Consider the following 21,446-nt stretch of genomic DNA (forward strand, 5'->3'; position numbering starts at 1 on the left):
CGTTTTGATAGTGATGGTTATGATTTCATTTCTGTTCTGAAGTCACAGACAATTTTCAATCATTTTTGAGTACATTTCATAATTTCCTTTAGATTGCAATTACGTGCTTACAAAAAACTATTTTGCAAAAATTGAACTTGATGGAATGTAGAGGTCAATTAAAGGGTCAGTTCAACACATTCAAAACTTATTACTAGTGGTATCTATTTATGCAGATAGCTAGTGATGGAAGAAGTATTCAGATCTTTTGTGGAAGTAAAAGTACTAATGCAATATATGAAAATACTCAATTATGAGTAAAAATCATTAATTGAAAATACTACTTGAGTGAAACGCACTCCTAAATACTACTTCTAATAAAAGTACTATCTGCTAAACATACTTAAAGTATCAGGGGGGGTTGAAGGAAAAACAAAGTTTTCCTGCATAAATCTGAATCTGTTTTGGGGGGATTTTCTCTCATTTTTGCTTTTTTGGCAAATAATTACATAAACTGGTCTGTGTGTGCCCCAAACAATTATCTAAATGAATCCATCTCAGAAGTTTAGATGGAAATTTCTCATTGGTAGATACCAATGAGCCTTTCTTTCTAAAAACCAGCGTCCCGGTTACTCTGGATAATTTACAGACTTCAGGGTCAGCAGTTCTTCATAGGGACTATTTTTTCTGTAGATTGCTGTGTCACTGTAAACTAGCTGACAATTATCCAGTTTCTAGAAGTGCTGTGAGCACCACTAACAAAAATCCATTCACCTCCATTTGTTTTGTTTTGTGACAACATGACTCTTTAATTTTATGGTGGACAGAAATGGCTGAACTGGGACATAAAGTATGTTGTGTTTCACAAACAGTCACAGAACATCTTGTTGCTCAGTTGCATCTTTTATTCTTTCAGTCTCTCTTTTACATACTGTAGCTCTGCGGTGAAGCTTTTTAGCCAAAGTTGCTTCATCTTGATGTTTAAAGCTGCAAAGTCGCACATCTGGAGTACTCGATCAGTACTCAGGATTATCATCGAATTGTTGTGTGACGTCAAATACGGTCAAAATATTTTGAGGCGAGGCTTTCAAAGAAGTGACAGACGTGACTAGAAAACACTTGAACCACTGTAAATCCCACTGAAAAGCTAAATAGAACAATCAGGTTGTTGTATCTTAATTCAAAGTGTTTGCAAGTTTCTTTTCAGGTGTGTGACTGTGAACATTCTTCTTTTGCAGTCTTTAAACACAAGTATATATTCAAAGCTTATATTTCCTTTACACATATAATGTCAAAGCCATCGAACAGTCATTTTGCTAAAGCATTTGCATTTCAGAAGTTCATTTTTTTTTATCTTGAGTTATTTTTAAATTGACTTCACTTGGCAACTACATACACTCATAAAGAAAGAGTACCTATGGAAAAAGAACTCCATTGTCATTTGATTCAAATATACTCACAATTTTGAGGCGATTTTTGTCAAAACACAGCTCAAACTCAGATTTCACTTACATAAGTTAAACTGATAAACACAGAGACAATACCAAATTGGACTTGGTATGTTTCCAACTTCTTCATGTTGTACATTTGCCACAGTAAAAGTCTTTTTAAAAAACACTCACTATACAGACATAACACCCAAAAACATACACACTGGCACATGCATACATAGAGACTCACTCAGTGCGTGAAAGTAAAACTATACAAAGGGAAATGGTGTGTTTTTATGTCTCACACAATATTTCGCTGACATCCACCTCCTGTATTCAAACTGTAGTAAAACACTGAAATCAGCATTCAGCTGACTCCACCAACCACACATGCACAAGTTTATATAGGCTTCAGATCTGTCCTCCTCCTCATGTTTTTTTTTTTTTTTTAGCTGTAACAAAGTATTGGAGAGTGAGCTGCAGTAGAAGCAGAAGAAATATACTGGTTCAACTGGTTCAACCACACATAAGAAACTACAGCCAGGACTATATTTAGACAACAGTATCTGATAATAGATCAGTGATGATTGATAGGGGTGTTCCCCTAACTGTGACAATTTCCAGCAGAATCCACATATATGTTTTACTGCAGTAGTGTGTCTGAGTTAAACGTCATGTTCAAATGTGCCCAGAAAAACATTAAATAAAGTAAAAATGAGGTATGTGTTCATGTTAATTTATTATTCTAATACCCCACCTGCAACATGTAAAAGATGAGGAAATATGAATAGAAGAAATATAGTTTTCAATTTCCAGCGTGTTGACATTTTTTGTTACATGTTTTACAAGTAATAGTGCTGATTGTTTCATATAGTACATTTTTGCTTTGCTCTTCCTTTCTATGTGCAAACATTTATAGGCTCAAAAATAGGTTTAGTTATATACATCAAGCACCTTGGTGAAATAGCTTCGGCAGCTATATTCAGTCAGTCACTCTTTTTTTCTTAGCAATTTCCTATTGATTCACAATATGACCATGTTCATTAAATTTTGGCACTCACCGGCTAACTTACATTGTTTTACCACCATCGTTTTGTTCTTTCATTATCCTTAATGAGATTCACCATGCAGCTCTGCTCAAACAAGATAGGGCCTTCACTCTAAACTAAGCATTACTGCTGAAAATTAAACTAGTTATTAACAGCTCCTACATGACACTTGTCAGTGCACTTTATCATGTAATTCTCCTGTCTGAGCGTCAGTGGACTGACTCCAGATCAGCTCTATTTCACTGCACCAGACAGAGACTACAACTACATTTAAAACTTACTAACAACATGCTCCCCTCTGCCACTGACAAAATCCTTCACTGCCACTTTGGGTTTCTCAGGAAGCACCGTTTAAAGACATTACAAACCTCAAAAAGTCTTATCTGCGATGTTCGGTGCATTTCACGGGTATTTTGTGTTATGAAATGTCGTAAACGACCTTGTTTGTGTCCACGTTTCCTTAAAAAAGCTTCATCTGGCTCAGCTCATATTGTGTTGCAAATTCATTTCCTCAAAGATGCTATAACTTACTGCCAATGCTGTGGGTGCTGCGTAGTAGGAACATTGTGACACGATGAGTTATTTTGGCCATTTATCCAAAGATTAAATGCAACATTTACCTCTGGGTTAGCCAGGAAATGCAAAGCACATCAGCAACAACCATTTGTCAAATTGTTTGGATCCAGATAATTCAACCTGAATGAAACCTCTGAATAATCATGTTATTCAATATCAAAACTGTCTTTTCAATATCACACCCAACAGTAGTGGCAAGAGGGACAAGGCATGTCGGTATGCTGCTCCAGTTCACACACAGCTAATGTTTTATCTTCCACTTTATGTTTAGCTAAATAAAGCACATATGTTATGATTTATTTATGACATTAGCTTCACTTTGCCCATGGTTTAATCTTTTACTACACAGATGCAAAACAAGCTCTGAAGCTCTCTGCAGCTGTTAAGGCAGTAAAATGCTGAATCATGACATCGTATCAGACTCATCATTATCAACACCAAACTCACATCTGACGATTTTTCTTGTGTCACTGTCAGGTCAAAATACCACCACTGCACTGTTAGACTGATATGAATCTGCTTCCTGTTGTTTTTTTAAATAACTGTATATTTTGTGGAGTTGGCTCGAAAGCTGTCAGAGTTACTGATACACGGTTATTGAAATGTGCTAGATTATTGTAAGATAAAGATACCCAGGTTAACAAGTGTCTGTTGGTGAGTGTGGAGTGAAAAAGTCATGCTACACTTTTCTGCAAGTCTATAGCACTGCACAGCCTCACTGCACCAGAGGGACATCACCGCTCATTGACTTGCAGTAAATTCACCATCTTCCAAGCATCATCCAGCTCTGCTACTCAATCACAGTTTCAAGTGCTCAGAGTCTCCTCAGACCAAAGCTGATATATATATATATTTTTTTTTTTGCTTGGACAGCGCAAAGGTTAATGAAGTGAAAAGGTTCATATGTAAACATGGTGTTGCCATGGTGTGTATTGCGTTGGTGTGGTACTGTGTAGCTGGATGCAGCGGAGGTCACATGACCATAGCCACCCATTACTGCTGGGGTGAGGAGGTGTCAAGATCTCCCAGCGCTCCCCGGAGGAGACGATGAAGACTTGTCGTTCTCTCTCTGGTCGCTCTCGTCAGAGGACGCAGGTGCTGCAGAGTTACTGTGAGAGAGACACAGAAACATGCGTTGGAAAATGAAGAAGTGCAAAAATATGACAGTTGTTTGGTTCTTTTTTCATATGTTAATGGACAAAGAAAAGACAACAGCACTTTGTCTTATTGGAGCCATATTGTAAATTCTTAGGAAGGTTCCTAGAAAAAATGTTTCATTAATTACAGAGGGATAGAGACAGTATTCAGACTATAGGAAACAATAGGTCCTGTAAAATAAAGTGTTACCAAAAGAGGAGGAAGAGACCTGTCTGAGAGATAATGTCGACAGAAAGCCTGTGTGTGTGTGTGTGTGTGTGTGTGTGTGTGTGTGTGTGTGCGAGGGTTACCTGTCTCCACTCTGCGTAATGAGTCTCCTGCAGGTCTCCATCTGAACATCCAGGCCTCTCTTCATCGAGCACATCTCCATGTACTCGTGCAGATGTCGGTTCATGTCACTCTTCGCTGTGGCCAGTTCCAGCTGGAGTCATAAAAACACGCAGTCAGATATATTCCTAATGGTAAATCACAACCGTTGTTGGATCTGTCCTGCCTACAGATAAGCGTGGGACTCCATAAAACTCTTACATCTAAATGAGCAAAAAAAGGTCTAGAGATGTTAAGATTTGCAACCGTTTGTTTGTTTCTTAACACATGAGAGGATAAAAGAAAAACTTGCAATTGAATTACATGCAAGTAAAAAAGAGAATATGAGAGAGAAATGGGTTACAGCACTCCTAAAGCACGATCAAAGCACTCACAAAAGCTACATAATGTATTATTAAAAGATTAAAAACAAAAAACAAAATCAATAGATCTTGTAAATCATTTCATATAATGTTGCAGGCAACAGAGTATCACACAAACCTTATACACATGCACAGAGATGCACAAAGCATACTAAAAGCTACTCTTAATATACAATATAAAGAGACAGTAAGAAGAAAGAACAAACTATCATTGAAGCCAATATTAGCACACAGCCAGTTTGACAAAGCATTAAATAGAAGTCTGACCTCAATCTGGTCAATTGTCTCTTGGTATTCCTTCTCTCGGGACTTAAACAGACATTCTGTGTCGTTAATCACCTTTTCCAGAGTGTCCTCCTGGCAGAGAGAGAGGACGGTAGTTTTAGTGTAGTTTTGAGTATTTCTGGTCAGATTAATGTTGTTGGAGATACAGATGAAATACAGTGACATGTAGCAGCAGACAGACCATGTGTTTGTGTGCTAATCATCTAACAATCAGAGACAAAGAAAATTACACTGCTGTTAAAGCACACAGCTGGCTTTCTGCTCCCATCAGCTCAAATTTCACTGACTAATGCAGCTTCTCCCTTTGGAGGGACAGCAGACCTTTCAAACGTAAACACAGCCAGCAAATGAAAACAAATACCTACATGCATTTCTTGGAATCAAACACACTATACACCAATACAGACCGGACATTGCATCTGTCTGCATGTGTGTGTGTGTGTGTGTGTGTATGTGCAGTGTTTTGTCCTGAAATGGCCCTGTCCCAGCAGAGCGGTGAAGGTCAGCGGACTGGGCTTTTGGGAGCTGCAGCTGAATCAGACAGTCATCATCTGACACCAAACCGTATTGACAAATATATCGTTGCTCTGCACACCAACTCCACTCATGACATCAGGACTATAAAAGCTTCCTAGAAATCTGAACCAACAATATCAGCACACATGCAGATGATAGAATTACTACCTTGTGGTTTTTGTTTTATGCATCTGTCAACCAGTCAAGTTGCAGGAAATATGTTCACAATCTCCCCTTCTGTTCCTGAGTTATGGTGTTGAATAAAACATCATCACTTCTTCATTTTATCCTATTATACATTCGTGTTAAATTCCATTAGTGTATGAATTCTTGAGTTATGGCCACACTTTTTTGTGAGGTCACACTGACCTTAACCTTTGACCTTTTACCACCAAAATTCTAATCAGTTCATCCTTAAGTCCAAGTGGACGTACGTGTCAGATGTAATTTCCCTCCAGGTGTTCCTGATATTGCCCTCACAAGAATGGGACAGATGTGAGGTCACAGTGACCAGTGACCTTTGACGACTAAAATCTAATCACTTCATCCCAAATTTGAAGAAAATCTCTCCAGGCGTTTCAAAGATATCGTGTTCAGTGAGAATGAGATGGACAGACAACCTGAGAACATAATGCCTCCGACTGCAGCTGTCACCGGCGCAGAGGCATAAAAATAAACATGGTTAACACTTGTTTTTTATGTTTCCAATGAGTCAGTTATGCAGTTGTTAGTACATGTTACAGGGCAGTTTTAGATCGCACTACTTTTTTACTGTGTTCGTCCCCTGTAGCTTAGCACACATTTGGGTCCAGTCATTAAAATCAGAGTGCAGAAATCGCACTTAAATTACTGATGTAGCCACTGCCTACCTCTCCTGGTGGGTGGGTGGGGTCGGGAGGCAGAGTGCATCCTGGGAAGTCCTCCCAAAGAAGCAGCGTTTCTTCAGTCTCCTCCCAGGCCAGACTGTCGCAGTCATCCTCAAACTCACATTCACGCCTAGAATAAAAATACAAATGCAGACACACGCGCAAATGCACACACACACACACACACACACACACACACACACACACACACAATGAAAATAATTAGTGGAAGTGCAGGACTGAAAGACACCTCTGTTGTACTCATCACATTTCAAAGTCAGACCACTCACAGTTGGTTCAGCATCCTCTGCATCTCCTCATTGATCTGATTGGCCGACGAGCCGCAGTGCTCCTCATCTTTGACCACACCTCCGTCACTTTCAGAGGTGCTGACGGGCTCATCACACTCATTCCCATTAAATGTCAGAGGAGTTTGTTTCCGGCGGCAGTTTAAGGATGATTGGTTGTTAGGAACCTGCGGGGACATAGTCAGGATTCATCATTATCAGTAAACAAGCATTCACAGCAAAGTGATTGAGTGGACATGATGAACACATGTAAATTATTATTATTATTTATTTTTTTTTAAAGGGAAGTGGTTTGTTTTAGTCCTGGTACCTGGTACATCTGGATCACATCTTCACAGTTCCTCTGCTGAGCTACGTCACACAGACGAGCGGTGATATCAATCCTGCGGCAGATGTCCATGTCCACCTTCATGGCTTTCTCCTGGATCTTACTGTCCAACTCTGACAAGTTCTGCAGAGCAGATGGAGGAGACCAGACAGAGGGAAGAAACAGGAAACACTTACAAAAAATATCTAGCAGGGACTCTCTGATATAGCTCCCTTAATAAGGGTTTCTGAGGATGTATGACTGGTATATGAGTGTGTGGGCTGTTCAGTGCTCACATTGCTCATTAGACCTTTGAAGAGAACCAGCTCTGCCTTCAGCTGCTGAACTCTGAGAGCCAGTTCATCCTGACAGCCCTCACTTTCCTGCAGGTCCTGCGGATATAAAGGAGGCCCATAAAGAATGCACATGTGAGGCACACACCCACAGAGATGTCCTGACACAGCTCTGTCTTTACTGGAAATTACAGGTTACATTATGCCGGCGGAGGTCATCAACAAAATAAAAGCCTTTCATCTGCAGAAACATTGTAAAATGCTAAATGCATAATCTCCTCTGGGGAGCACTAGATTTGTCTGATGGCATCATTATTCTCTCTTCTCCCTGTTGACTTATTCATACGTGCTACAACACTGGTCAGGCCCTTCTCAGTCTCAAATGGTGTTTTGCTGCTTGTGGTCTCCTGTTAGTGTTGTGCTGCCTGCTAAATGGGGTCAGGTGCAGATTCCTGGCAATGGTGCACGTGCATTCAAACCTTTATGCACACACGTGCACACACTTTGCATTTGAAGCTACCCACCTACACACAGGAAATCAGCCAACTATCAGGTTTATATAGACACAACTGCAGGAAGTGCAAATTTAGCAGTACATTTGATGGCAGGTTACAGGGGCAGGTAAAAATAAAGCTTTTGTCTGTTCAAAAGTGATGTTTCCATGTTGTTAAATGAGATGGATGGTCAGTGGTATAAGACAGTCAGAACTTAAAGAAGCTATGATACATGCTCCACAAAGGAAATAATGAGTGCCAGCAAAGGGTGAGAGCTAACTGCTTATAAAAACAAGAGATCAAAATGTGTCCCGCTTTTACCAGTTTCAGGTAAACTGTCACCCATCAACTGATTTAGGTTGTTTTAATGACTCAGATGTCAAAGCTGTCAAATGTAAGGTAAGGCCTTTGCCTTGAAACATAGTGCATAGTTGGTCTACAGCCACGTCTACCTGCATACACAAACACAAACAAGTCTACATTAGGTTACCTCTTGTAGGTCTGCAATCTTCTGTTGCAAATCCATCCTCATAGTGTACTCTTCTTCCCATCTAATAGACACAGACAAGGAGAGAAAGAAGAAGTAAATCATTTTTAGTTAGCCCCTTAATGTGGACAGAGAACTAACAGAAAGAACACACAAAGCAGGCACAGATGTAGATTAGTAAAATGATAAGTGTGTGAAATGTGAATGAGTATTTGGCCTCATGTACACCTGATTGATTATGATGAATCCTCTGGAGCTGCTTAGGAAAGGCAAGTGTAAAAAGACCCACGACACAGTGAGACCAAACACTGGCCAGATATTAACCAACCGGTACATCTGTCCCAAACAAACCTACTGACAACTAAATGTGACACTGGGTGAACCATTCCCTGCGGAAGCAGACACAGAGCACAGGGACTACGCATGATTGTACAGACGCAGTGTTTGCAAAAGCTCCAACCAAAGAAGCTGCATCAGCGTACATCACTCTGACAGCAACATCTCCCGCTACACTGAAGAAAAATAAGAATGTAATTTTGAACTCAGCTACCATCTAGGAGGAACAGGGTTCACAGAGGCTGGACATTTGATCCCCAGTTCTTCCTGTCCACATGTCTGAGTGTCCTTGAGCAAGGCAGTGAAACCCAAATTGCTCTCGAAGGTTAGGCCGGTGCATGGGCGCTGTGAGCAGACAAACTGTGTATTTTGCTAGGGATAAAAGCACTATCCACTTGTCATAAAAATAGCAAGTGGATTTCAATTTGGCTGGGTGACAATAGTTCTGACTATAAAGTGAAGTTAAATCACATCAGGATGTGATCCAGAAACAAGCTGCATGAAGCAGCAGAATGTAAAAGGGGCCAGTAAATAGGAAGAGCATGAGTGACTGTGTACGAGTGATCTGCTGATTCACTGATGAATCGCTTGTTTGATGGACTGTGTGCCACTATGATAGCGCTCAGATGATTGGCCCATGAATCTGAACTTTAATACATCTAAAAGCCTGAGCACAGATCCCTGTATGTGATCTCAGATTCTGTCACTTCACATAACACATGTGCCCAGGGGGAAATCCACTCACTGCAGAGTCTGTAGCCTCCTCTCTAAATGCTGTTTGAAATGCAGAATGCTGCGGCACATTGAGACCTTTAGGGAATACTAAATCTGAAAGAAACTGAGTCATGAAACAGGAGTTGTTGTTGCCGTAGAGGATGCTTGTTTGATCGGTAAGGTGAGAGCGCGCAGAAAGAAGTGCTTCCTTCTGCAAAGCCAAGCCCCCATCCAGCAGTTACAGCTTGCAGTGCATGCTGCATTGCAGATATAGTGTGGAGTGTAGGGGGGGGGGGGTGCACAGAGGTGGGTGGGAGAGAAGAGAGATGAGAGAGCATGAGAGAGGGAGAGGAAAGAGTTCACTGTGTGGGACTGTGTCAGGTTTACGTGAGAAAAAGAACGTGAGATACAGAGTATGATGGTGGGCAGAGTGAGGGGCAGTGACAGAGGGAGGGGGGAGAAGGGGGAGCGAGAAAAGTTGTCCTTGAATAAAAGAGGAAAGGTGGAACAGTAGAGGTCACACACTTGGGTGAACACATAGTAAAACAATGTTAACTTTCTGGAGGAGAGGTCAGTAAATCATCCTCTCTTGAGTCTCTACATAAAATCTAAATATGTGTCTGATGTCACACACTCTTGGGTCATTTGGGCCATCTCTCTCCCTCATTCACAAAGAGCCCACTAAACTGTGGTCACAATCTCCTCTATGAAGGATGCATGGCTGCTCATTTGGACATAATATGAGGGAATTCAGTGTTGAATGTGCTGGGACATGGGGCCTACTATAGTTCACCAAGGTCAGAAAACACGTATAATCCACAGCAATTATATAAATCCTTCAAATTCATGACAGAACTGCTCAAATGTAAAAGGAAAATCCACCATAAAAGAGAGTTCACATTGTGATAGTGCAGTAATTCTGGACAGTCAACTCATCATAAATACTCAGAGACAGCTGCCTCCCCTGAGCATCCAGATTTGAGCTGGTGCTGCCATCAGGTGACACACTGTTGTAAACTGACTGTAAATGAGCGACTCAGAAAGGCTCAGAAAAATTTAGTTTAGGATGTCACATGACATGATCAGAAGGCTGCAACTAAATGCAACAATTACTGTCCTTATCACTTAATGTGCCATTTATTTATTTTTTTTTTTTGATTAATTGATTGGACTTTTTTAAATTATAAAATATCAGAAGATAGCGAAAATGCTGAGTATTATTTCCCAGAGCCCAAGGTGACGTCTTCAAATCACTTGTTTTTTCCCCCTAAAACCTAAAAACATTCAGTGACATATGACAGAAGAACATAGAACAACAGCAAAAATTGTTCATTTCAGAAGCTGGAACCAGTGAGTGTTTGGTATTTTTGCTTTTAAAAAATAATCCAATAATGTGTAATTATCAAAATACAAGTAAAATATCCTAATTAGTTTATTTAAATGAACAGCTGTGAATCACAAATGTCCATATATCTCAGTAAAATCACTGCGAGTGCTGTTAAAGCATCCTAGTGTTTGTTTCAATTCTCACACTGGCCTACCTGGAAAACCTCCAGGATTTGCCTTTAGATGACATCATCATTAATGTCTTTCATCTTGAGAAACTTGCCTGGGTTCACACATCAAAAATTTGCCCTACAGTCAGCATGAGCTCTATATCAGGATGGACTTTCCCTAATATTCCTATAAACTAAGACACCCATGGGGGGATTCAACTCTCTGTGAAGCTTCATGAAGTGAACATTTGTGCCTCAGACTGATCCTAACACATCCCCGCTAAGCTCTGACCTTCATTCTTCTTTATATTTAGCCTGTGACGTGTTAATTTTTCTGAGTGTATTTCTAGCAGCAGCACCTGCCTCTGTGGTCAGCCATGAAGTGGATGCAGGGTCAGGCTGGAGGTGATGGATGGAGAGGCTTTGTGCTGACTCTGCTCCTGTTGGAGACAGCTGGTCTGCAGCTGCTTTACAGCTCTGCTCACTCCTCCAAAGTAAAGCATTAAGGAAACTACGGGACAATCCCACACTCAGTACAATGTCCCTGTGAGTGCAATAAAAATGATTTATTCTATTTACCTGCGTTTGTACTCGTCTCTCTCCCTCTTCACTTTGGCCAGGACGTTATACAGGGCTCTTATCTCAGGAGTGATGGTGTCAATCTGGACCCCAACTCCGTCTGGGTGCATCCAGGACACCCCGGGGCTGGTCAGCCGCTCCGCACCTGGGCCGAACTTACGGGTGTGGTTGTAGGACCAGATGGTGCCCGGAAGGAACCGTGGAGGAGGGTTAGTGGAGCTACCGGGGCCTGCGCTGGTGTTGGGGACAGTTTTAGAGCCGGAGCCGGGGGAGTCCACGCAGGGGGAGGACTGGCTGATGGTGATGGTTGGGTTACTGGTGTTTGTTTGGGTTGAATTGGTGTTTTCAGCGGCTGCAGGTGGGAGGGCTGACGTGAGCGGTGGTGTGAAGAGCGTTGTAGGCCTCCTGGCTGAGTTGTTGGTGTTATGGAAGGGGAGGGAACCTGGCCTGAGTGGTATCGTACCAACAAATCCAGTCTGCACACCTGCCTCCTGTGTATGAGCCCTGTTCTCGCAGCATCCCCCTTGACAGCCCTTGTTGGAATCCAGCGCCTGTTGCAGCTGCTTCTCTAAAATCTTATTTCTGCGCTCTAATTCGTGCACTTTGGCCAAAAAGCATCTGAACCTCAGGTTGAGAGTCTTGAGGACGCTGATGTTGGATCCCAAGTCGTTTCTGAGGGCCATGGCTGCGGGAGGATGCGGCACGGCGCGGTGCTGATAAGGGCTGCTGTGGTTGTGGTGGAAGTAAGGTGAGGTCTGAGAGGGTGCGGTGAAGTCAGGCCCCGGCTGATCAGGCCCTGGGCCAGCCTGCTCACCTAGCAGAAAAGACGCCGGGTCCGGTCCACCGAAAACGGCGTCGGGCAGGAGGCCTGAGGGAGAATCTGGGTGTCCGGGCGTTTGGATCTGCTGTGGGTGCTGTTGGAGATGCGCGTTGGCCCCCAACAAAGGATTCATGCTATGGTATGGAAAACTAAAGCGCTGCAGATCTGGCATGAACACGGACGGGAATTTTCTTGCTACACCAGAATATAATGAAAAGATAAATAACAAGAAGCGGTTAGACGTACCAGAAAGACGTGCGCGCAAAAGCGCCAGGAGTCAGCTGATTATATAACAGTGTCTAAATAAGAATCTTATCCTTAAAGCCGAGATGTCTTAACGTCGACTGATGGATCAGCGGTCTCTGACGGTCCGCGACAAAACATCCAGAGGCGGCTCCAAATGGACTGCGAGCGAGCCTGTAAAAATGCGGCAACACTGGGACTGCGTCTCGGTGAGATGTTCAGCTAAAATAAACGCAATAAAACGAAAAAAAGCCGCAGAGCATGAATGAATAACAAAGAAATCCAGTGTCAGCGCGTCACTGAAGTTCTGGCAACAAGATGTGACCGCAGGAAGGAGCAAGTGCTGCGGGATTGGAAGAGCATGGCTACCGTAAAGACGCGACTAGAGGGGCGCTCATCTGTTAACTGTTTGTTTTCTGTGGAAAACGTCTACTACGTTAGTAGACGTATAATGGGGGAAAGTGGGAGTCAAAGGTGTGTGCTACACACATTTGCAAATAAAAGTTTCAAATGTACAATGAAACTCACAAACTGAACTGAACGCATTCACGCCAGACATTTTAGATTTTAGAAAGATCCCCCCAGAGCCAGGAGTGGCATTATACAATGGGCTACTTGTCATGATGAGCAACTTAAATTCATGTAAAATGCCTGGAAGGCTCCCTCAGTCCCGACAAACATATGAAAGTAAGCCAGCGAGAAAGAAAATGTAATGACTGCATTAAAACAATACTAAATTAATACCTAGTGGAATTAAGAAAGATCAAGAAGTATTTTTAATTTCAACTTTGAGAAAATTACATCTGTGTCTCATCTTTCATGAGGTTATTGCTGTAACCTTAACCGATTTATGTTTTGCTTTTTTAAAGATGTTCAAATGATACAATGAAAAAGATAAAAAAAAAAATCAATACAATTAGAATAACAATTACAAATTTTCCATAAACAGTTTATTATATCACAAATAAAGTATAATAACATTTATCATGATGCAAAAACCTCAAGACCCCTGGGAAAATTACTGAAGACAATAAGAAATACCTGCTAAGCTAATAAAATAAATAATAAATAAAACTGTCTGTGTTGTGTGACAAAAGGTTGTACAGCCACATGACATCTACACACATGCATAATATAACAAAATACAACAGCACACATTAGCTTAATATGATAATGATATGATTAAAAGATAGTATAGTGGTTCTGTTCTGTTTTATATTACTGTGAGGTGTATAAAAATTTGATTACTTTAAAGCAAGCAATTATAAAGTGTTAATTGTAGCAAATACTCAGATGCTGAGGTATCAGCTATAGACTAATATATAAAATAGAATAGTCACCTTCATTGATCATTAATAATCATCTCTCTATAAGAGTTTTTTATTAGCTGTGGCTGACTTCTATCCTTGACAAATAATGGGTTGTGACCAACAGGAGGAACTTAAGAGAGGAAAGAATAGAGTAGAAGTTGATGAGCCTAGCTCTTCAATCCTTTGATTTTAGAGACAGTCTCCTCCTTTTCTCCTGTCCCACTTGTTAAAGTCACTTATTAGTAATGTCAGAGGCAAAGTTAACAGATCTGACGATGATCTATAGCTCTTTGGCCTTTTTGAAAATGCCACATGTCATCAGGGCTTTATTTACTTTCACAATCAATTAGAACCAATAGGACTAATATGTCAGTTTTAGCAAACAGACCAGACCCTACTAAAGGCATGTGTAAGACTTGTGGGACCATAACTATGCACAGTAGTTAAACTAAACAGTAGACTTTGTTAGCATACTGCTTCACAGTATGCACACATCAGTGTTCCCTAGAGGATAAGTGAGGAGGGTGCTGAATGAAGGGAGTCAAATAGTTACATTATACATAAAATTAATTTGGTGAAATGCAATTACTTTGTGCACTTTCAGTCTTTCCATTAACACATTCATTCTACTCATTGGAGCTGCTCCCTTTCCACCAGCAGAGGACTCTGGTCAGCAAAGAACTGCTGAACAACTCAAGTCAAATCACCGACTAATAAGTAATTATTTTACTTGATATCCAACAAAGGGGCATGTAAGTAATACAGATACAAATACAAATTTTACATGTAGTTATAATACATTATCTAAATACCCACTTTAGAACATCAGCATCACATCACAAATTCAGATACAGTATCCAAAAGCCCTCCTTCTCCCAGTTGTGTTTTGTTTGCACTTTCCCAAAATGGGTTGTTTTGTGTGTTTGTGTTGTGCCTTTTCCTGATAAGTGTTATAGTGGAGTAGAGTGTTGTATTCTGCTGTACCTGTATTGATCCCATAGGGGAAACTGAACGACACAAGGAAGTGTAGTTATCAAAGAAAGAAATTTCCATAAATAACTATACAGCAGAAAGAAAAAAAACAGAAAATATAAAAATAATAGATGGAGTAGGCCTGAACAAGGAGGTTGTCAAATCTGAAAATGAAGTGGTTTGCAAATTGTGCATGGTTTTTAATGTGTTTGGTAAGATGTAGCTGTAGACCAATGACCAAGTAGATAACTTGAAATGCTTGACCCTGATTCACCCAAATCCTTCAGACTCCCAATATCTACAAATAGTAATGTTAAACATGATTTCTTTCTTTTATATTGCCCTTACAGTTATCTCTGCCATGTGCATAATTCCAATTATGTTAATCTGGGATAGCTACAGTTTGCACTAGATTACCAAATCCCTAAAACATGTCAACATCAATTGTTGTATGTGTCTTAGAGCAGAATCATAATAATAGCATACCATGGTCAGCTGATTCACAAAACCAGAGGGATCCTTGTCTGGTTTCGGAAACTGCACAACCACAGCACACAAATCAGTAGGAGTCCATGGTCTATCAATCTACTTGAAAGGCTAAGTTTTCTCCAATTTCTTAAATACCTTTAGTTTACCTATTGATTACAAATACAGCTTCAAGACCAAATCAGCAACATGGTCTAAATTAGCAAAAGATCTACTAACAGCACAGACTTCATCACACACAGAGAAGAAGGGGAAGGAGAAAAGCCTTGCCTTCTTATGTGATACGAGTCGACTCTGTTGACCTTGTTCTCTGTAGTGTTAAGAAGTCCTCGCTCATTCCTGATTGTGACTGCCAAATTTAGAAAAAGAAAAAAAATGTGCAAAAGTTTGCTCCACATGTTCCAGATTCTGTCAGGATATGTGCATACAGAGATAACTTAAGATCTCCCTGGCATTGCCAGGTTTGGGTCTAATTCTTAAGGCATGCTGTCCAACCATATCAGAAATCATGTGTAAACAGTGACTTATGGACAGTGTGAGGATGAGTCTATTGAACCATTTGGACTAATCAGGGTAAAGCTAAAAGCTCCAATTCTATGCTCCATTTCTACTTCAAAACAACATCTATTAACTATAAAACCTTCTCTGGAATTCAGCCCTCAGAATAATGTTTCTATTTCAAATGTCAAATTGTAAAGTATAGTGACAACTTAATACACTTGACACATCAATTTGGTTTTCATCATTGCTGTCAACTTCATCACCAATAGATTGAAAATTTAGCATGTGTACTCAAATGTTCAGTAGTTACTTTAGAAAACCATTGGAGGTAGCCGAGTTGTCTCTTTCTGCCAGGTTTACTCCCTCCCAGAGAACCAAAACGCGCAACTGCTCAGTAATCAATATTAGTAATAACTGATGCTGCCGTACCATAGTGGTGTAACGCTTTGCAGGGGTGGGATAAATTTCCCCTGCTGGGAGGCCTCCCATCATGCCGCGCAAATAAATAGAGATGAAACTATCGTTCCAGACGTACTTGAAGTCAAAAGGTTCTAAAGTCAGAATTAAACTTGGCAGAGCAAGACAAGCCAGTCTTTAACTTCAAAATCCAATTAAATGTGAAGTACAATAAACATAAAATTTGCAGCAAAATTTGGCTGGTGATGATCTCGACAACAGTGCAACTACATTGATAGGCAACTTGCTAATTCTAAGCACAGAATTCTGTCACTTTGGAGGATCCCCAATCAGTCTTTATAAAGCCTGCCCACATACCTGCACTATGTGATGATGGAATAATTGATTAGATTACATTTTTTTAAAACATGAAAATGTATCACTCAGATGCCAACAGATCTTAAATGCATTCATAATAATCAATCATCCATGGGCTGAATGGCCACTTGAGAAAGCAAAGTAAAACCAATTAACCAATCAGTCCCATTAATCAAGAGTATAGTGAGCAACAAGAGAATAATACTTAAATATACAATAAAGAAAATATTAAAAATGCCTCCAAATCCTCTGTAGTGTTAAGATGTCCTAGCTCATACCTGCTTGTGATTGCCAAATTTGGCATTGTGTAGTCTTGATGGCGCAAGAGAGCCTCCCAAGCACTTTGAGGCACGTAGGTCGATTAGTCTCTGGCTGTTTAAGTGATACATTGCTTGTGCCAAAGCTCTTAGAATTTGAGTCCCCAGAGCACAGTTCAGTTGAGCAAAGTTGCAAGTCATTTTGAAACGAGGTTTGGAGACTTGCAGAGTCTGGAGGTCAAAGCAGTGTGCAGGACTCGGTGGGGTCAGGTCAGGCTATAGCATTCCAGGTTGGATATCTGGCTCAAACAAATAAAAACACAATTGGTTAGTATAAAGCAGGCAAAGATTACAAAGAAGTGGATAATATATCTGAGAGAACACACCTGAAGATGATGTGATGTAAATTGCATGGCACAGAGGCGACGGCATCACCATCGTTATCAAGGAGGGTTTGGTACAGCTTGGCCATCCTCTTCTTCACAGCTGTCCAGGACACAACTTCTCCAGGTCACTGCATCCCACGCTGAGGCTGGCACAGAGGCGACGGCATCACCATCGTTATCAAGGAGGGTTTGGTACAGCTTGGCCATCCTCTTCTTCACAGCTGTCCAGGACACAACTTCTCCGGGTCACTGCATCCCTCGCTGATTTTTCTGGAGCCATGTAATCTACTGAACCTAGTGCAACCTCTAATCAATATAGCTTGAGAAAACTACAACTATTAATCAAAAAACAAATACATTGTGATGTATCTTTTTCCTATAATTTATCATATCTTATCACAATGCCTCTGAGTTCTTTGAGGGGAGTGACCAAATTCTGTTTAGAAATTCCAATTGTATCACTGTGTACTAAATTTATGGCCACACAGAGCAGTTGGGGGGGTGGGGCTCAACAGATGCTGGCACTGAGAAGTATGTGCTTTGTGATATTGATAGAGTGTAAGGGTCATTTAGGAATGGAAAGTTGGTTTTGGTGTTGGGGCTTCCTTGAGAATACTGGAGAAAATTCCACTCCCTGGGTCATCCTGGGCCAAACTGAGGCCTGGCACAATGGGTCGTAGCCACTATGTCCATACCCAGCACTATCCTTGTCCATCAGTCTGACACTAGCCAGAAACAATGCAAAGACCGGTAAGAAACAAGGCACCTAGAAAAGCAGATAAGTTTTCTTGAGACTCATCCATTTTTAATCACCTGACCAACAACGCTGTCCACCCACACTTTTCTAACATTGGTTAACAAGGGTCTGTGTTGTCCATCATCTAACTTCCTAGAAATGACAATCTGACTGACACACTTCACGCCATGATTGGCCAACTTGGCAAGTCATTTGGGGCAAAGCTTAATCCAGTGTCTTGGTTTGTTACAGGAAACCACCATCACCCAGTTGTCTACACAAAGTTCCTCCTCCGCTCTTGATTCTGTAGCCTCCCTAAAGTTTTCTTCTCTACATTAACCCTAGTCTAGTTGCACATCAAACAATCCCAATTTTGTTTTTTCCCCAGGTCTCGTTTTCTCTTCCTACACTGCTGTCACACCTGCAAAGTGAGCCATTTCCTAATTCTGCATTGTTTGTACATGTGTGGTAGGATGTAGCTGTAGACCACTGACAAAGCAGACAACTTGAAATGCTTGGCCCTGATTTATTCAGATGCTCCAGACTCTTATCACTATCTACTAGTAATAAAGCTAAACATGCTTTCTTTCTTGCATGTACATTAACTGAGTTTTATGCTACCCTTATACAGTTATCTCTAAAATCATCTCAAATTGTTATATGCATTTTGGAGTAAGATCATAAGGACATACAATGGTCAGCTGATTCACAAAACCAGATGGATCCTTGTCTGGTTTTAGAAACTGCACAACCACAGCACACAAATCAGTCTATACGCTTACTCATAAGGTTTGGGTTTTTTTAATTTCTTAAAATAACTAAGTCATTTATCCATTACAAGTACAGCTTTAAGACAGAATCAGCAACAGGCTCTAAATTAGCAATAATTCAACTAACAGCACAGACTTCCCCACACACAGAGAAGAAGGGGAAGGAGAAAAGCCTTGCCTTCTTATGTGATACGAGTCGACTCTGTTGACCATGTTCTCTGTAGCGTTAAGAAGTCCTCGCTCATTCCTGATTGTGACTGCCAAATTTGGGGGAAAAAAAGTGCAAAAGTTTGCTCCACATGTTCCAGATTCTGTCAGGATATGTGCATACAGAGATAACTTAAGATCTCCCTGGCATTGCCAGGTTTGGGTCTCTCAGCACTAATTCTTAAGACTGTCCAACCATGTCAGAAATCATGTGTAGACAGTGACTTATGGACAGTGTGAGGATGAGTCTATTGAACCATTTGGACTAATCAGGGTCAAGCTGAAAGCTCTAATTCTATGCTCTATTTCTACTTCAAAACAACATCTATTAACCGTAAAACCTTCTCTGGAATTCAGCCCTCAGAATAATGTTTCTATTTCAAATGTCAAATTGTAAAATATGGTGACAACTTGATACATCAATTTGGTTTTCATCATTGCTGTCAACTTCATCACCAATAGATTTAACACATGTACCCAAATTGAGTGTTACTTTAGGAAACCATTGGAGGTAGCCGAGTTGTCTCTTTCTGCCAGGTTTACTCCCTCCAAGAGAATCCAAACGCGCAACTGCTCAGTAATCAATATTCGTAATAACTGATGCTACCATACCATAGTGGCGTAACGCTTTGCAGGGGCGGGATAAATTTCCCCTGCTGGGAGGCCTCCCATCATGCCGCGCAAATAAATACAGAGATGAAACTATCGTTCCAGATGTACTTGAAGTCAAAAGGTTCTAAAGTCAGAATTAAACTTGGCAGAGCAAGACAAGCCAGTCTTTAACTTCAAAATCCAATTAAATGTGAAGTACAATAAACATAAAATTTGTAGCAAAATTTGGCTGGTGATGATCTCGACAACAGTGCAACTACACTGATAGGCAACTTGCTAATTCTAAGCACAGAATTCTGTCACTTTGGAGGATCCCCAATCAGTCTTTATAAAGCCTGCCCACATACCTGCACTATGTGATGATGGAATAATTGATTAGATTAAGAAATATAGAAACATGAAAATGCATCAATCCCTTGCCAACAGATCTTAAATGCATTCGTAATAATCCATCATCCATGGGCTGAATAGCCACTTGAGAAAACTTTAGGGAGGCTACAGAATCAAGAGCTGAGGAGGAACTTTGTGTAGACAACTGGGTGATGGTGGTTTCCTGTAACAAACCAAGACACTGGATTAAGCTTTGCCCCAAATGACTTGCCAAGTTGGCCAATCATGGCGTGAAGTGTGTCAGTCAGATTGTCGTTTCTGGGAAGTTAGATGATGGACAACACAGACACTTGTTAACCAATGTTAGAAAAGTGTGGGTGGACAGCATTGTTGGTCAGGTGATTAAAAATGGATGAGTCTCAAGAAAACTTATCTGCTTTTCTAGGTGCCTTGTTTCTTACCAGTCTTTGCATTGTTTCTGGCTAGTGTCAGACTGATGGACAAGGATAGTGCTGGGTATGGACATAGTGGCTACGACCCATTGTGCCAGGCCTCAGTTTGGCCCAGGATGACCCAGGGAGTGGAATTTTCTCCAGTATTCTCAAGGAAGCCCCAACACCAAAACCAACTTTCCATTCCTAAATGACCCTTACACTCTATCAATATCACAAAGCACATACTTCTCAGTGCCAGCATCTGATGACCCCCACCCCCCCCAACATGTTTATCAAGCATTAGCAATGAGAACAGGTGCCTTAACAGCATTTGTCAACTCCAAATGAAACTATGAACTACCCAACTTGCAGAGCACAAAGGTGTGCAAAAACTAATGAGTGGTCTGAATCTAATCTAAGATGGATAGAATTTTCTCCAGCAATCATAGAAATCCCTGACTATCAAAATACCTGGCCTTCTATACTTCTACAGATGCATGTGACCCTGAGGTTTAGATGGTATATAGTGCTAAAGCCTCCTCGTGGAGACAGACAGAAGCAAACCTATTGAGAAAAAGAGAGACAGAAACAAAGGCAGACTGGCCAAGGTAGCACAGTCATGGTTTTAAAAAAAAAAAAAAAAAAAAAAAAAAAAAAAGGCTCAAGTACAACAGAACCTAAAACAAAAATGATACTTACTTTTGTTTCAAGATTCTCAGTCATCCAGGTCATGGTATTTCTAAGTGCTATACAAAACCAAGTGGACAGAAATGAAGCAGTTCAAATGAAAGGTCTTCAACAACCTCAAGAAAGTCCAGTTGCCTTCATATAGCACTTTTGTAGATTTAGACTGAAAACAAAAAGTTGTTGCACTAAAGCTAAATGGACAGAGGAACTAAACAGCCATGGCATATGCCATGTTCATCTACCAGACTCATTCCTTCCATACATTAATGGACAATATTTCTGTCCCATATAATCATGAGTTCAACTGAAGTTATTTTCAGCCTTCAGTTATGTTTGATAAAACTATTGATATTTGCATA

The 21,446-nt window shown here is 40.7% G+C and overlaps 1 protein-coding gene across 1 annotated transcript; it reads right to left on the reverse strand.

The window, feature by feature from the left end:
- Positions 1–861: 861 nt before the first annotated feature.
- Positions 862–13,199, reverse strand: iffo1b (intermediate filament family orphan 1b). The gene is made up of 9 exons (XM_018682737.2): positions 11,563–13,199; positions 8,441–8,501; positions 7,460–7,555; positions 7,167–7,307; positions 6,839–7,023; positions 6,552–6,678; positions 5,149–5,238; positions 4,483–4,613; positions 862–4,143 (listed from the first exon to the last, which is right to left on the reverse strand). The coding sequence occupies exons 1-9, from the start codon at positions 12,552–12,554 to the stop codon at positions 4,050–4,052; spliced, it is 1,917 nt and encodes a 638-aa protein (XP_018538253.1). The 5' UTR covers positions 12,555–13,199; the 3' UTR covers positions 862–4,049.
- Between the last annotated feature and the right edge of the window lie 8,247 nt (positions 13,200–21,446).

Source organism: Lates calcarifer, linkage group LG15 (genome assembly GCF_001640805.2).
Source record: "Lates calcarifer isolate ASB-BC8 linkage group LG15, TLL_Latcal_v3, whole genome shotgun sequence".
Taxonomy (NCBI): Eukaryota; Metazoa; Chordata; class Actinopteri; family Centropomidae; genus Lates; species Lates calcarifer.

What these genes read in the sequence shown, in the direction of transcription:
- iffo1b (XM_018682737.2), bottom strand. Translation starts at nt 12,554, where the DNA reads ATGCCAGATCTGCAGCGCTTTAGTTTTCCATACCATAGCATGAATCCT. An exon ending in CAGAGGATGCTGAACCAACT is followed by an intron (nt 6,679 to 6,838) that starts GTGAGTGGTCTG and finishes TTTTTATTCTAG; the next exon opens with GCGTGAATGTGAGTTTGAGG. An exon ending in AGACAATTGACCAGATTGAG is followed by an intron (nt 4,614 to 5,148) that starts GTCAGACTTCTA and finishes TTATGACTCCAG; the next exon opens with CTGGAACTGGCCACAGCGAA.